Here is a 17126-nt window from a genome sequence, read left to right on the forward strand (position 1 = left end):
TTTTTGTATTTTTAGTAGAGACGGGGTTTCGCCATATTGGCCAGGCTGGTCTCGAACTCTTGACCTTGTGATCCGCCTGCCTCAGCCTCCCAAAGTGCTGGGATTACAGGCATGAGCCACCACACCCAGCCAAAAATGTAAAGATATCTTTTGTTTGTTGTTGCGGCAGAAATGCACAAAGCAGTCTCAGTTAATGATATTCTGAAGTAGGAGTGTCTTGTGACTCGAGCCAGGGGAGTCTAGTAGAGGTTTGATGTTTTAGCTGTCCTTATTACAAGTAGCTGAAACTCGGAACTGATTTTGCTATAGGAAGTATTAGCTAATCAGAACCAAGGTGCCAGGCTGACTCACCAAGGGCTAAGATTGCTTTACTTAGTAGCCTCAAGCCCAAGGAACTGATTGTGAAAACCACCTGAATAAATGGGAGGGAGGAAGAGGTAATACTGTTCATCTATAAATCATATAAGCCTATGTTAGAGTCTGTGCAATCTATCAACCCCAGCCCTGCCTTCCCATAGGAAATTCCTTTATTTTCAATTGCCACATACATAGATATTCCACGGTTTAATATACAAGCAAATGTGTATATTTTTTCAAGGAACAGAAAAAACAGTCCATCTTGGCTGGTCCCTATGGCCCCCAGCCCCCACTCCTTCTTCAACAAAGTCCCTGATTTTCTCAAAAGTTCGAACTGAAAGCTGGAAGCGCTAATTATAGTAACGCAAAACAAATGGAAATCCTGGAATTGTTTGCATTTTGTATTTTGGATCCAAGTCAGAAGTTAAGTACAGGTACAAGATTAAGAGAGTTTAACCACCCCGGTTTTGAATGCTGGGGGGGCGGGGCAGGGAGTCACAGTTTCCTTAATTAACAGTAGCTTAGCCAGATTGTTGAATTTTGTCAGGTTTCATTTTCTCTCTCAAATCATTTAGAAGTTTTTGGGGTTTTTTTAAGCAACACTTAATTACTCCTGAAACTTTGTCTAAAAACTGCACCATTTGTATAGATCATGAAAAGTTTTAAGGAAACTCAGAGAAAAAGAGAACAACGCAGCTTAAAACTTTTAAAATGTCCTCCGTCACCCGTGGCTCAAACAGCCCTGCATCTGCCGTGGCCGGCACGTTTCTGGTTGAACTGCCTTTATGTTAAAGTTCAGATACTGGTACTGTGCCCGTTTCTTAAGCTGCCTATTTTTATTTGTGGAGCTGGGGTTTGGCTGGCTCCACTCCAGATGTCTCTCTCACAAGATTTGGTGCTGATGATCTATTTATAGAACTGTGGTTCTGTTCCCATGGTAACATGCTGGAGGCCAGGGCGGCTGGGGAGCTATTTCTGGACTGGTGCGGTAATGTCAGATTGATTGGGCAAGTTAGTATATCCTCTAAGCCAGACTAACACTGAACTAGTAAAAAGGAAGAGGGGAACACAAAACTTAGGCAGTTTCTTTAAATAAACTTTTCTCTCTTTATGATTTTCTTTTCTCATTAGCCCACTTTAAAACAATTCCAATCTCTGCATGCCCCTCCCTCCAAAAAATAAACTGGTTTTAACATTAATTTTCCATATTAATTACCCAATCTTTCAAAAGTAAATTTTCCTGTTTGTCTAGTCAAGCAACACAAACAAGATGCTTTTTTAATGAAAAGCTTAATATCTGGAGTGTTCTATTTCATGGAACAAACAGAACGGAAGAGAACTTTGTGTTTGTTTCCTGTTCAGGATGGCTAGGGCGAGAAGGGCCCCTTTGTGCCAACCTCTTTTGTTCTCTTTAATCAATGAGATTCTTAAAAAGTAAAAGGGAAGGGATACAGATTCTCAGTAACTAAAACAATCTCGTGTGCCCTTGAGGGGAAAGTCCTTGATGTTTTTAAGAATGTCACTTTTTTTTTTTTTTTTTAACTGAATGATATAGAGGTATACAATTTTCAAACTGTTTGCCATTTTAATCAAGCAATTTGAAAATTAAAATGTTTTTGTCAAGCATTACCGAATGGCACAGAATGTGATAGGCCAGCCTGGTTTTGGGGTCCTTTCTCTACTGGTTGATATGCATAAAACCTTCTAAAAATCAAGAATGTTGCCAGAGAGCAACAGGAGTAAACAAGCTAAGTAAAGAATAAAAAAGAAAATTAGAAAAAATAAAAATAAACATGCAGAACAAAGCCCCACCACTGTGCTGTGCTGTTTGTGTGGCCCCACTGCATTGAGGCCACAGGCTGGCTGCTAGACGCGTCTAGAGTTCCCTGATTCCTCAAATTATTTATCTTAAATCCTTTTTGCCCTAACCTTCTTAAGGCATCAGCTTTGAGTTATAAATGTAGCCAACACACAAGCAAATGTGCCATTGACTTAGTGCTGCATAACTGTGGGACGGTCACTTCCGTTGAGCCTGACCTTGTAGAGAGACACAAATAGTTGGCAAATTGATGTGAGCGCTGTGAACACCCCACGTGTCTTTCTTTTTCTCCCAGCTTCCTGGACAAGATCGATGTGATCAAGCAGGCTGACTATGTGCCGAGCGATCAGGTGTGCAAAACCCCTCACCACCAGAGGACTCTGAGCCCTCTTTCCAAACTACTCCAGACCTTTGCTTTAGATTGGCAATTATTGACTATTTCGGATGGCTTTGGTGAGATCCATTGACCTCGATTTTGTTCTAGGACCTGCTTCGCTGCCGCGTCCTGACTTCTGGAATCTTTGAGACCAAGTTCCAGGTGGACAAAGTCAACTTCCAGTAAGCCAACTGTTACCTTTTTATATAACAGAGATCATGGTTTCTTGACATTCACCCCAGTCCCTCTGGAATAACCAGCTGTCCTCCTCCCTGCCAGCATGTTTGACGTGGGTGGCCAGCGCGACGAACGCCGCAAGTGGATCCAGTGCTTCAACGGTAGGATGCTGTGGGCTTGGCTGTTCGTGAAGAACGCTTTGCTTCTGTGTTGTTAGGGATCAGTGTCGCTGCTCATGCTCTTGGCTTTGCTCTCTTTGGTTAAGATGTGACTGCCATCATCTTCGTGGTGGCCAGCAGCAGCTACAACATGGTCATCCGGGAGGACAACCAGACCAACCGCCTGCAGGAGGCTCTGAACCTCTTCAAGAGCATCTGGAACAACAGGTTTGTGGAGTGACCGCCCACCCCCTGCGCTTGCCCAGGAGGCCCTGGTCTGCACTGTTTATAGAAAAGAACCCTGTGCAAGCATGCCAGACCCCTGGCCGAAAGCGCGCTTCTCCCCAGCATTCACACAGCCTCCCTTCTTGTAGATGGCTGCGCACCATCTCTGTGATTCTGTTCCTCAACAAGCAAGATCTGCTCGCTGAGAAAGTCCTTGCTGGGAAATCGAAGATTGAGGACTACTTTCCAGAATTTGCTCGCTACACTACTCCTGAGGATGGTGTGTATGGCTTCCACTCTTGCTGGCTGTTCATTGCGGTGGTTCTTTTTCAAATGGTCAGGCTGAAAACCCCCATCCCCCTCCCACCACTAAACCATAAAGGATCTATAAGAGAAGCAAGAAAAACGCACTCCCACTAATTCTCATATGGAAAAATCAGGGGTTTGAAGACTTCAGGAGCTACAGTGATGCTGGCACCCCAGCTCTGCTTGAATTTTTAATTACATTAATATGTATTCCCTTTTTTTATAGCTACTCCCGAGCCCGGAGAGGACCCACGCGTGACCCGGGCCAAGTACTTCATTCGAGATGAGTTTCTGGTGAGTAGAGCCTGTCTTTAGTTTCCTCTCTTGTTCCTCCTCTTTTTCTCATGGATGTAAATTTACTTAATTCCTAATTCAGGGGTTCAACTACCCAGTTCCGTGGTTTTAGTTCACGCATATCCAGCGTGGATTTGAGCTCTTTGCGCCCCTCCTTTTGCTTTTGTTTTCATGTGACATCAGAGGCTAACAGCTGTCCCTGGTAGGTGTCCCCATCAGGGATAGGGTGGTTCCTGGCGAGAGTGTCACTGACAAGTCCCCTCGTTTGTGCCCGCAGAGGATCAGCACTGCCAGTGGAGATGGGCGTCACTACTGCTACCCTCATTTCACCTGCGCTGTGGACACTGAGAACATCCGCCGTGTGTTCAACGACTGCCGTGACATCATTCAGCGCATGCACCTTCGTCAGTACGAGCTGCTCTAAGAAGGGAACCCCCAAATTTAATTAAAGCCTTAAGCACAATTAATTAAAAGTGAAACGTAATTGTACAAGCAGTTAATCACCCACCATAGGGCATGATTAACAAAGCAACCTTTCCCTTCCCCCGAGTGATTTTGCGAAACCCCCTTTTCCCTTCAGCTTGCTTAGATGTTCCAAATTTAGAAAGCTTAAGGCGGCCTACAGAAAAAGGAAAAAAGGCCACAAAAGTTCCCTCTCACTTTCAGTAAAAATAAATAAAATAACAGCAGCAAACAAACAAATAAAATGAAATAAAAGAAACAAATGAAATAAATATTGTGTTGTGCAGCATTAAAAAAAATCAAAATAAAAATTAAATGTGAGCAAAGAATGATGGGACTCTCATGAGTTATTTGTGGTTCTGAGCAAATTCCCGTCATTCATGGTTTTGACTTGGTCCTTACATCAAAAGTTGGGAGGCCCCAAGGTGAAGTGGGTATAAAATCTTAAAACTGTATGTTTTCTGGTGACCCTAATCTGTAGGTGTCTTGAAACAATTTGCAGACAATAGGAAAAGTCCACTCCTGTTCCTCCTAAATTTTACCCCATAGTGAACCACTATGCCCCAGTCACCTCTGCATTTTGATCATTGCCATCCTATCCAAAGAGTCTACCAACTTACACCATTACATCATCACACATTTTGCCTGCTGACCCAGTCTTCCCAAGAAGTGTATTTTTTTGCTATAAGATAGGGACTAAATTATGTGGAGAAATAGAGGAGCACAGTGTTTCAAATCAATGGGGTTATTCAAGAAATGGTGTAGCCATTTGGGGAAAATTTAGGCTACCTCATTGCACACACCAGAACAAATTTGACATAATTTGATCACATATATCTAAATAAAAGAGGTACTTTTTAAAGTGGCTATTTTATAATTAACACTTGGGTTTATAAAGGGCCTCTCTGCAGCATAACCTAAGATCTAAAGACCATAAGGGGGTTGGGGATGACTATAAAAACGAAAACCACACTTAAAATTTGAATGAGGGAAGGGCCTGGGTCGGGTAAAAATTTAACAAAGGGTTTACTTCCCTAGTAAGCAAAGAGTTCTTATGAATTAATAAGCAAAACCATCAGAAAAATGGGCACAGTATATAAGCATGCAACTTAAATACAAATAGCTGATAAGCCTCTGGGGATATGTGGGACATCACTCATAATAAATATTCACCATAATTGGGAGTGGGGATAGAGGTCCACACTCATGGGTTGGAGTGTGGCTTATTTCTGAGGTCCTGTGGGTTCCCTAGACTTTCACCCCTAGGCTTATCCCCCAAGGTGTAGTCACTTATGTGGTCACTTCCTGGGTGGCTCCCAGGAAGGGTGGGAGGAAGTGATCAGCATCAACGATGGTGCCCTCTGAAGCTGGCCAAATGGGACTTCAAGTTCATTCTCTAATCCAGGTCCCAAATCCACTCCTATTCTAGTTTCCAGATCAAATTACTCTCACCCAAATTAATCATATAGTGTAGCTCACCAGAGGTGAGCGATGAGCCCCAAGGGGGGCAGAAAAGTAGCAAAGACCCGCACTTTCATCCAACTTTTCACACAACATTCAGTCCACATGTGCTTGCTATGCAATTTTTAGTACAAAGCCCTCAAAAGCCCCCCAAATATACAATCCAAGTAAAAATTGGGGCTTGCTATGCAAATACAGCCAAAAGACTAGCCCACAAGTTCCCATAATCCTCCAAAGCACCCCAAATAAACACACCTAAAACCTGGACAGTGGCTATCAAGTGCAACCACAAGACCAGCGTGCCACACAAACATTCATCCAGGTGAAGGCTGTGCTCAGTGAAATCAAGGTTGAACCCCAGCCCCTAGCTCCTCTTCCAAGATGGCTACCTGTATGTCTCTTTTACATAGAAATTCTGGAACCTTCTTAGCATAATCCACATGAGATTGTCACAGCTCTAGCCACATGTCCATCAAAATTAGAAAACACAAAATTCCCAGGCCATAGAGATGCCAAGGAAAATGATACCACAGAACCCCACCTTGTTGGTCATAACTGACAGAGACTTCATGGTATCTTCTAGAAGAAGGGCCACAAAAGTCACAGTTATCAGGTGATCTACTAGTGCTAGCCATTACCCAATGGGATAGGTTCAGCTGCTATTTTGACAATGAGTAAAAGAGGCCCAGAGAGACCCCAAGAGAGGTCTCTAGTGAGCAGGGAGGATGGGCTTCAAACTCAAGTAGCCAAAGCCCACTGCTTGGTCCCTACAAGATACTATTGTCCTGGAAGATCCAGGAGAAAAGAGAAAAAGGTCTCCTGGTGTTCTTCCCATGATATCAGTTATCAGGAGTCCATGACCTGTGACCCCCATCGAAAATCCTGCCGGTCACCATGGGATTCCACACCCAGGTGAGTGAGTGGGGCCTCTTCCCACAGACCGTGGCACCCGGCCATACTCCTGCCTCCCTACCAGGTCAGGGCTTTGTCCCCACTAGCCACCCCGTTGCGTCTGAGACTTGCTTCCCTATGTGAGGCTTCATTGCTGCTATTTAAAACATTTTTGTTTCCCTTTTCCCTCTGACCCTGGTGCCAAGCAAAACTTCTACAGAACTATTTTCCAATTTAAATTTTAGTATCTTCAAAAAACAAAACAATTATAAAGAATTTCATCTACATCTTTGATTACAAGAAGCCATTAAAAAAAAAGATTTTTTTAATCTGAATGCCTGTAATCCCAGCACTTTGGGAGGCCGAGGCGAGCGGATCATGAGGTCAGGAGATCGAAACCATCCTGGCCAACAGGGTGAAACCCCCTCTCTACCAAAAATACAACAAATTAGCCGGGCATGGTAGCAGGCGCCTGTAGTCCCAGCTACTCGGGAGGCTGAGGCAGGAGAATGGCGTGAACCCGGGAGGCGGAGTTTGCAGTGAGCCGAGATCGCGCCACTGCACTCCAGCCTGGGCAACAGAGCAAGAGTCCATCTCAAAAAAAAAAAAAAAAAAAAAAAAAAAAAAAAAAAATTAATCTGATGTTTAAATCTCTATTAAAGTGCAAAGCAACCTATTTTTCTAAAGGTAACAATTTGCACCACACTTTGTAGAGATGTGTAAGCCAAATATTATAAATGACTATTTATTGACCTTTTGGATTGAACATGATAATAAATCATTAGGGTATTCGCAGTATGAGAAGGGTCTAGAATTGGACAGAATTTTTATTTACCTCCACTTTTACTTAAATGTGCACAAAATTATGCCCCCCAAAATGGCCGCATCTGCATAGCCCTTCTATGTAGACCATGGCATCCTCTTATTATAATACTTTCTTGGATGGCTTTGGTCATCTTTTCACTCAATAAATACATAGAGACTATGGGATCCATGCCAGCCAGTGGAAATCCTGCTCTCATGGGGTTCATGTTCTAGCGAGGGAGACACACACTTACTAAATAAATAATAAAAAGAATTACAGATGGTGACAAAATCTCTGAAGCAATAAGCAGGATGCGGGCAGTGGGGAATGGGAGATATTTGAGGAGGGATTTCACTGTAGATGGAATAGCTAGGGAGGGCCTCTCTGATGTAGTACATTTTCTTCTGAGAATGTGAAGGATGAGAAGAAGCCAGCCATCAAGTACTAATAGCTAACATCATTATTTAAAATTGTTATTAAAACATAATTAACGGCCAGGTGCAGTGGCTCACACCTGTAATCCCAGCACTTTGGGAGTCCGAGGCAGGCAGATCACCCGAGGTCAGGAGTTCGAGACCATCCTGGACAACATGGTAAAACCCCATCTTTACTAAAAATACAAAAAAATAGTCAGGCGTGGTGGCGGGCGCCTGTAGTCCCAGCTACTCAGGAGGCTGAGGCAAGGAGAATCTGCCTCCAGGAGGCAGAGGTTGCAGTGAGCTGAGATCATGCCACTGCACTCCAGCCTGGTGACAGAGCGAGACTCTCAGTAATAATAATAATAATAATAAACATTTTTGGAGGACTTTACTATGTGCCGGGTACTGTTCTAGACTCTGTATATGGAAGATCTCATTTAATCCTTTCAAAGCCCTATTAAAAAGCATCCCATCATTTGTACAACAGGTCCTATCCCATTGTGCAGTAGTTAGCTCAAACGTGAAAAAGGTAAATCATATCTAAAGCATTGTGAATAATTTAAGCAAATTATGCTTTTTAATAAAGGTTACACTAAAAAGGTCATTGCAATAAGCACTTAATTTAAGTAATTGTTACACAGGTTCCTATTTCACAGCTGGAGGACTTTGTATCTCTAGGATAATTTTCCCACATTAAAAAATGCACGCATATGCTACGAACAAGTCTTCTCATTTTGCCTATTTTATTTACTGTATCAGTTAAGAATGCATTCAGCTGCAAGTAACAGAATCCTGACCCAGAGTGGCACAGACAAACGGAAGTTTATATCCATTTATCAAGAATTCTAGAGGTAGGTGGTTCCCGTTATTTCAGCAGTTCATCAATGGCAGGACTAATGTGTCCACAATTCTCTTGGCTTCTCTCATGGTTGCAAGATGGTATCACAGTACAGCTGAAGGCAGAAGAGGAAGGGAGAGACAACCCAAACTAATCTCTTTTGTCCTCTTTTTGTCAGTGTTTCATAGAGGCCTCTTCATTCACGCTTCACCATGTGAAATACACATAGATACCCAGCTATGTTTGCATACTTCAAAAAGTAAAAGTAACAGATAGAAAAGTATCCCTCCCTCCCTCCCTCCTTCTCTCCTTCCTTCCTCCCCTCCTTCCTTCTCTCCTTCCTCCCCTCTACCCCCTCCCTCCCTCCATCCCTCCCTTCCTTCCTTTCCTTCCTTCCTTCTTCTGTCTTTTTAGACAGAGTCTCACTCTGTCGCCCAGGCTGAAGTGCAGTGGCGTGATCTTAGTACACTGCAACCTCCACCTCCCAGGTTTAAGCAATTCTTCTGCCTCAGCCTCCAGAGTAGCTGGGACGACAGATGCCCACCACCACGCCCAGCTAATTTTTTGTATTTTTAGTAGAGATGAGGTTTCATCATGCTGGCCAGGCTGGTCTCAAACTCCCGACCTCAAGTGATCCACCCACCTCAGCCTCCCAAAGGACTGGGATTACAGGCATGAGCCACTGAACCTAGCTGTATCTTTTCAATATCACTATTATGCATACACACATAGATAGGGATTTATTTTATTTTTTATTTTTATTTTTATTTTTGAGATGGAGTTTCGCTCTTGTTGCCCAGACTGGAGTGCAATGGCATAATCTTCACTCACTGCAACCTCCGCCTCCTGGGTTCAAGCAATTCTTCTGCCTCAGCCTCCCAAGGAGCTGGAATTACAGGCATGCGCCACCACGCCCTGCTAATTTTGTATTTTTAGTAGAGTTGAGGTTTCACTATATTGGTCAGGCTGGTCTCAAACTCCTGACCTCAGGTGATCACCCACCTCGGCCTCCCAAAGTGCTGGGATTACAGGCATGAGCCACTGTGCCCGGTTGACTGGGATTTATAATTTCCTGTTGTATGCACCTTGATGGAACATCTGAAAAAAACATATCCAATGCTTGTAGTTTTAAGACTTAGGGAAGACATTAGGGGAGAATAAAACCCTTTCAGATCCTAAGAGAACAATTTGCATAATTCTATATAAATAAATTAGAAAGCCTAGATGAAATAGATAATCATCCAAAAAAGTACTTTTTACCAAAACTGACCCCAGCAGAGACATCATAAATCTAAGCTGACCAGGTACCACAGAAAAACACAAAGCACAGTGAGAGGCCTCCATGACAAAAAGGCTCCAGACTCTCGCCGGGATGGGAAGCTAATGACAAGAAGGAAACATGAGGGAAACTTCTGGGGTGCTAGCAAGTTTCTATTCTTGATCTAAATGCTGGTTAAACAAATATATTCCATTTGAGAAAATTCACTGGGCTGTACACTTAGGATTTGGAACTTTTTAGTACATGTATTATATTTTCTTTTTTTTTTTTAATGAGGAAAAGGAAAAAGGCACCAGGCCCAGGTGGTTTCACAGGGGAATTATATTAAACCTTTAAAAGTCAAATAATCCCAGTGCTACTTACATTATTCCAGACCATAACATAATAAAAGGAAGACCTCAAAATTATTTTTATAAAGTATACCATTGATTCCAAAACATGCCAAAGATTGCACCCAAAAATAAAATTACAGATTAATTTCACTTATGAATATCAATATAAATATTTTGAAATATAAGCAAACATAATTTCATATTACATTAAAAATAATACATCATGCCTGGTAAGATTTATTCTAGGAATTCAAGGTTTGTTCAGTATGAACAAATACAGTAATATTTGCCAAAATTTAATACTGATTCATATTTTAGAAATCCAACAAAATAGTAATGAATGGATGATTTTCTAATATAAAGACTCTATATATATACCACATATCTATATATAATATATTTAGTACAGTATCTATCATGTATATAAATAATATCTCCAAAAGTCAACATTTTAATTAATGAGGAACTTCTAAAAGCTTTCCCACTAATGTCAGGAATAAGAAACAAGAAAGACAAGGATGCCTCACAACATCACGCTCTTTATCATTGTATTAGATGAATAAGCCAATTCAATTAGACAAAAGAAAGCAATGAGAGACCTAGAATTGGAAGGGGAGAAGCAAAACTATCTTTTTGACAGGTGCAGTGGCTCATATCTGTAATCCCAGCACTTTGGGAGGCAGAGGCAGGAGGATTGCTTGAGGCCAGGAGTTCAAGACCAGCCTGAGGAACAAAGGAAGACCTTGTCTCTAATAAAAATTTAACAAATAGTCCGGGCACGGTGGCTCATGCCTGTAATCCCAGCACTTTGGGAGGCCGAGGCAGGTGGATCACGAGGTCAGGAGATCAAGACCATCCTGGCTAACACAGTGAAACCCCGTCTCTATTAAAAATACAAAAAAATTAGCCGGGCGTGCTAGCGGGCACCTGTAGTCCCGTGAACCCGGGAGGCGGAGCTTGCAGTGAGCTGAGATCACGCCAATGCACTCCAGCCTAGGCGCCAAAGTGAGACTCTGTCCCAAAAAAAAAAAACTTTAAAAATTAGCCAGATATGGTTGCACATGTCTGTAGTTCCAGCTACTTGGGAGGCTGAGGTGGCCAGACAACTTGAGCCCAGGAAGCCGAGGCTGCAGTGAGCCATGTTCGTGCCACTGTACTCCAGCCTCAGTGACAGAGTAAGACCCTGTTGCAAAAAAAAATAAATAAATAAAAATAAAAATAACAGGTGATTATTATTATAACTCTCCCCTCCAAAAATCCACAGAGAAATCATTACTAAAAAGTGAAAGGATTTAGTAAAGTACAAAGTACAGATTTGTAAGATTAACATGTAAAAATCAATACCAGCCTAGGCATAGTGTGCATGCCTATAGTCCTAGCTACTTGGGAGGCTGAGGCAAGAGGATCACTTGAGCCTAGAAGTTCGAGGCTGCAGTGAGGTATGATTGTGCCACTGTACTCCAGCCTATGCAACAACAACAAGACCCCATCTCTAAAATAATAATAATATTTTAAAAATCAATAGCAGGCTGGCCACAGGGGCTTATGACTGTAATCCCAGCACTTTGGGAGGCTAAAGTGGGAGGATTGCCTGAGCCAAGGAATTGGAGACCAGCCTGGGCAACATGGCAAGACCCTGTCTCTTAAAAAGAAAAAAAATTTTTTTTAATCAATAGCATGTGAAAGGTAAAACAAGAAAGCTTTAAGAAGAAAATGCTGGGTGTGGTGGCTCACGCCTGTAATCCCAGCACTTTGGGAGGCTGAGGTGGGCAGATCATGAGGTCAGGAGTTCGAGACCAGCCTGACCACCATGGTAAAACCCTCTCTCTACTAAAAATACAAAAATTAGTTGGATCTGGTGGCATGTGCCTGTAATCCCAGCTACTCAGGAGCCTGAGGTAGGAGAATCCCTTGAACCCGGGAGGCGGAGGTTGCAGTGAGCCAAGATCGTGCCATTGCACTCCATCCAGCCTGGGCGACACAGCGAGTCTCCATCTCAAAAAAAAAAAAAAAGAAGAAGAAGAAGAAGAAGAAGAAAATACAAGAGACTACTGCTTGCGTAGGGTCCCCATGTTACATTTGGTTGATTCATCTCCTAAATCCCGTGTCATCTGTGGGTTACCTCTTCTCTTTTTCTTGCCCCTTATACGATTCCAACTCAGAAAATGAGTTGTTTGTCCTCTAGAGTTTTCCATATTCCAGATTTTGCTGATTGCATCCCCATATTATAAACCTTCTGATTTGAACAAACCAACTATTTTTTAAAAAGTATGAAATCATCAGATAAATTTAAACAATGGCTGGATATTTAACAATACTAAGAAAACTAGTGTTAACATTTTTATGTGTGATAGGAGCATCATGATTTTCATGGATTCTTATCTTTCAGATATATCTACTGAAACAAAATAATATGATGTTCCAAAATCATACAGTGGGGTGAAGGCAGGAGTTGGAGCCATTCTGGAAATTGTTTTGCTACAGGCTCTCCTGTTGTAAGTGGGCAACCGTGGGGAGACTTGATGTTAGTGTTTGCCAATTCCCATGGTGTAAATCCCCCACTATGATTGATTTCAAACTCCCAGCAGTATGCCATTGGATATGGAGTTGGGAAGAGATGTGCACAGTCAGCTCTGAGCAGACAGTGCCAGTCAGCTCCAGCATATCACTGATAGGAGGGTGGAGGTGAAACAAGATTGGCCATGAGGTGATGCTTGTTAAAACAGGGTGATCAGTACGTGGGGGTCCATTGCACTATTCTAATTTTCTATGTGTTGGCTATTTTAAGCAAAAGTTTACAAACAAGGGGCCAGGCGCAGTGGCTTATACCTGTAATCCCAGTACTTTAGAAGGCAAAGGTGGTAGGATCCCTTGAAGCCAGGAGTTCGAGGCTGCAGTGAGCTACTCCACTGTACTCCAGCCTGGGCAACAGAGCAAGACCCTGTCTCTAAAATAAAATAAAGTAAAATAAATTAAGAAAAAGAGAAAGAAAAATCTTACATTTCCAGATTAAAGTTTTTAAAACTTCCAATGTTGATGATGACAGTAGGGCAGGCACAGTGGCTCATGCCTGTAATCCTAGCACTTTGGGAGGCCAAGGCGGGTGGATCACTTGAGTCCGGGAGTTCGAGATCAGCCTGGATAACATGGCAAAACCCCGTCTTTCTACAAAAAAATAAAATAAAAAATTAGCTGGGCGTGGTGGCATGCATCTGTAGTCCCAGCTGCTTAGGAGGCTGAAGCACGAGGATGGCCTGAATTCAGGAAGTGGAGGTTGCAGTGAGCCAAGATGGAGCCACTATACGCCAGCCTGGGCAACGGAGTGAGACCCTGTCTAAAAAAACAAACAAACAAACAAACAAAAGAATGATGATTAATAGTAAGAGCAACTATGTTGTTGAGAGCCTACTATCTACCTGTCCCTAATTTAAGTACTTTCCGGGGAATAACTCAAGATGTTTTTATCCTTGCTTTACAGATGAGGAAACCAAGGAGTAGAAAGTTGAACAACTGGCCAGGCACGGTGGCTCACGCCTGTAATCCCAGCACTCTGGGAGGCTGAGGTGGATGGATCACCTGAGGTCAGGAGTTCAAGACCAGCCTGGCCAATATGGTGAAATCCCGTCTCTACTAAAAATACAAAAATTAGCCGGGCATGGTGGTGCACACCTGTAGTCCCAGCTACTAGGGAGGCTGAGGTAGGAGAATTGCTTGAACCCAGGAGGTGGAGGTTGCAGTGAGTCAAGATAGTGCCACTGCACTCCAGCCTGGGAGACAGAGTGAGACTCTGTCTTAAAAAAAAAAAAAAAAAAAAAAAAAGAAAGAAAGTTGAACAACTTCCTTGGTTCAAGATCACATAGCTAATAAGTGGTAGAGTCCAGATTCAAACCCAGGTAGCCAGGCTCCTGCAACTTTAAATTCCAACCCAAGACACATTTTTTTTGGTTTTAAGAAGCATAAAGTTTAACAGGCAAGAAAGAAGGAAGGAACAAGAAAACAGCTCCCCCGTACAGAGACAGAAGGAGGGGGGATTTGAACAAAGAGAAAACCCCCAACACAAGATGCTCGATTCAACAAAACACCCAAGATTGTAAGATTGGAAAGAAATGCAGTGGTGTTGCTGAATGATAGACAATACGCTGTTTAGGAGATCTTTCTCCCAACCACAACTTTGTCGAGTGCCTCCTGAGAGCTAAGGCTGAACCAGATGATGGTGCCCAGGACAGGCTGGTTCTGTTCAAATGGGGCATTCCCTGTGCTGTGAGGCAAATCACATTTCCAAAGTGGGGTTTCATCTATATGGGGCTTGGTGAGACAGAGAAGAGGGGGATTACTGATATAAATTTCTGGGTTAGTCTTTCATCACCATGATGGTCTGGTAATTTCTTGGCATAAATCTACTAGGAGTAATTTTTTCATATTTTAAGAACAAATGTTTTCATCCTTTGTCATAGCACAGACTTTTATCCATCCAGCAAGTATTTATTAGACACTCAACAATCCGCCAAGCCCTGTGCTAGGTGGTCAGGTGACAGCAGCCAATGGGGTAGAAAACCATTCTCATGCTAGAGGGAGAACTGAGACAATACAATGGTAACCAACTAAATAATTAAGATAATTCAGACGGTCACAAAGTTTACCTACAGCAAGCTCGTGTGGTGTGGTGGTTGTAGGGGTATCGTTTTAAAAGGTGTGGCTAGGGAAGAACTCTCTGAGGGGGTAATCTTTGAACTGAGACTCAAAGGGTGGGAAGAGGGTGAAGGTTGGAGAAAGGAGCTTGAGGTCGCGGGTGCCCCCACGAGGAAGGCTCTGGGGCACACCACATATTTCCAACATACATTTTGAGACACAACTGTATTTTTGTAATTAATGACTTTCACGTCTTGCTGCTTAGAGATCCTTGCATCTCTAAGGATCTTCCGTTTCCAAAATTGGTGACACACACTTTCCTGGGAAGAGGTGGGATTTGGGGTTGCATGCAGAGGAGAGTGAAGGAGGGTAGGGCTCAGATGTCAGAGTCTGGGATAAAAGGTGCTGCTGTATCCGTGGAGCCCAAAGCAGTGCCTGGCACAAAGCCAATAGTCCTTGAAGAGATGTGAAATGAACCAACTGGGGAAATAGGAGGGCGTTTCCATCACTTTTCTCTGGAAATTGACGGCCTTGTCAAGGAGGCTTTTGCAATAATGGGAAGGTAAGTCTAGGAACCCCGTCTACCTGCAGTCCTCCTCGCATACACACTTCACTGCTTCAGAAATGAAGTTCAAGTTTGAGAAAAATTGAGATCAGCCAATAGAAATAAGGATCCATGAACCAGAGATAAGAATTGGTTCTTCTCTTTTTCTAAAAGGAGAGAAATAAAGAAAAAATATTGTGACCCTGTTCCCCAAGGTCAGGTTGTCTCAAAGGAAACAGAGTGTCCCCCATCAAATTGAGTTTGAGGGGAGAAAGACATTGAGAAATGGAAAATTGAGTGCAGGGTTGGGATTACCAAACAGCTCCTGGAGCAAAGGTTAAGAATGCTTTTGTGTTTTCTCATCATTTATCCCCTGATTGGTACTTGCTTTAGTATTTTATAGCTCATTAGTAAACAGGATTCTTGGAAATTGTAGGAACTGGCCAGGGAGGGCATTCTGAACTGCGTTCTTTAGGTTTTTATGATTTAAAACTGAAGGATCACTAAAAATCACATTGCATTTGGTAAATCTGTAGTTATTCAATATTTCCCTCTCTCAGTTTCATCCTTCCGTCTGAATTATAGCCTTCAGTAGCAGTATTCAGAATGACAAATTTCTTTCTGATGGCTCTTGAGATTGAAATGTCTTGGCCTCCTAAAGTATGGGGGAGCTCTTTAATCTAGTTTCATTCAGCTAATTTGGTACTAAAATGTTATGCTTAATTCCAAACCAAAAAGCTTTTTGTACCAGATCATACTTAGATTGGCCTTAAAAAGCTATCAGTCAAAGAAACAGAGGCTCCTAATGAGAAATGGTAAAAGGTGAGGGAGAAACCAGACTGCTGATATGCAAAATTTTAAGGAAATATTAAAGTTTCCTCATCTTCTCAAAGAAGAGAATTATTATCACCAGAATAGCTAGAATAATTCTTATTTGTTTCTAGGAACAAGAATTGAATGCAGAAATGGCTAAATTTCACAAAAGAGAAGAGGCCTTTTCTTAATTAGAAGTGGAAATGCAAAACTTGATTACATGCAAGTACTGTTGCTGTGAATTAAACTTGCTTTACCTGGTTCAATTTACAGCAACAGTACATGACAACAAAGTGTTAAGCCTTTACCCATAAAATTATAGCTCATTGTACAACCGAGAAATTACCCCATATGGAATTATATAATTGCCTTCATCCACAACTATAAGCATTTCTGTTACCTTCCTATAGAAGTTAAAATATTCTCATAGCAGTTTCAGCAATAAATTGAAATCATAATAGTAGTTTATCATTTGCCTTAAGGTTTTTACTTTTACTAAGAAGTAATAGTAGTGGAGAAACCATTGAAATCCTTGGTGTGGGCCAAGAATTCTTTTGAGAGCCTGTGACAATATAAGTTCACTCAAGTCAAGTTCAAGTCTCAGTGAAACTTGATTCCACAAAGGCAGTACGTAGGTTGAAAAGAAATGCTGAGTCTTATTTCTTTATGTCTAAAAAAAGAAAGAAAAAAGCTTTTTCACTTGCATACCTCAAATAAACATTTAAATTTTCATTCGGAAGCCGGGGTGGGCAGGTCACTTGAGGTCAGGAGTTTGACACCAGCCTGGCCAACATGGCGAAACCCTGCCTCTACTAAAAATACAAAAATTATCCAGGCATGGTGGCACGTGCCTATAGTTCCATAGTCCCAGCTACTCGGGAGGCTGAGGCAGGAGAATCACTTGAACACAGGAGGCAGAGGTTGCAGTGAGCCAAGATTGC

General features: G+C 42.3%; 1 protein-coding gene across 8 annotated transcripts in view; it reads left to right on the top strand.

Annotated features, from left to right (window-relative positions):
* GNAS (GNAS complex locus) overlaps nt 1-4503 on the top strand; it is a 70616-nt gene extending 66113 nt beyond the window's left edge. For all 8 annotated transcript variants that reach the window (XM_054541904.1, XM_054541903.1, XM_054541905.1 and 5 more), the window contains 7 exons: nt 2472-2526; nt 2661-2734; nt 2832-2890; nt 2995-3115; nt 3262-3392; nt 3645-3712; nt 3990-4503. In XM_054541904.1, coding sequence (XP_054397879.1) covers nt 2472-2526; nt 2661-2734; nt 2832-2890; nt 2995-3115; nt 3262-3392; nt 3645-3712; nt 3990-4136 — 655 coding nt within the window. In that variant the 3' untranslated portion in view covers nt 4137-4503. The remainder of the gene's footprint in view (nt 1-2471; nt 2527-2660; nt 2735-2831; nt 2891-2994; nt 3116-3261; nt 3393-3644; nt 3713-3989) is intronic.
* Nucleotides 4504-17126: the final 12623 nt, after the last annotated feature.

Source organism: Pongo abelii, chromosome 21 (assembly GCF_028885655.2).
Source record: "Pongo abelii isolate AG06213 chromosome 21, NHGRI_mPonAbe1-v2.0_pri, whole genome shotgun sequence".
NCBI classification, from domain to species: domain Eukaryota; kingdom Metazoa; phylum Chordata; class Mammalia; order Primates; family Hominidae; genus Pongo; species Pongo abelii.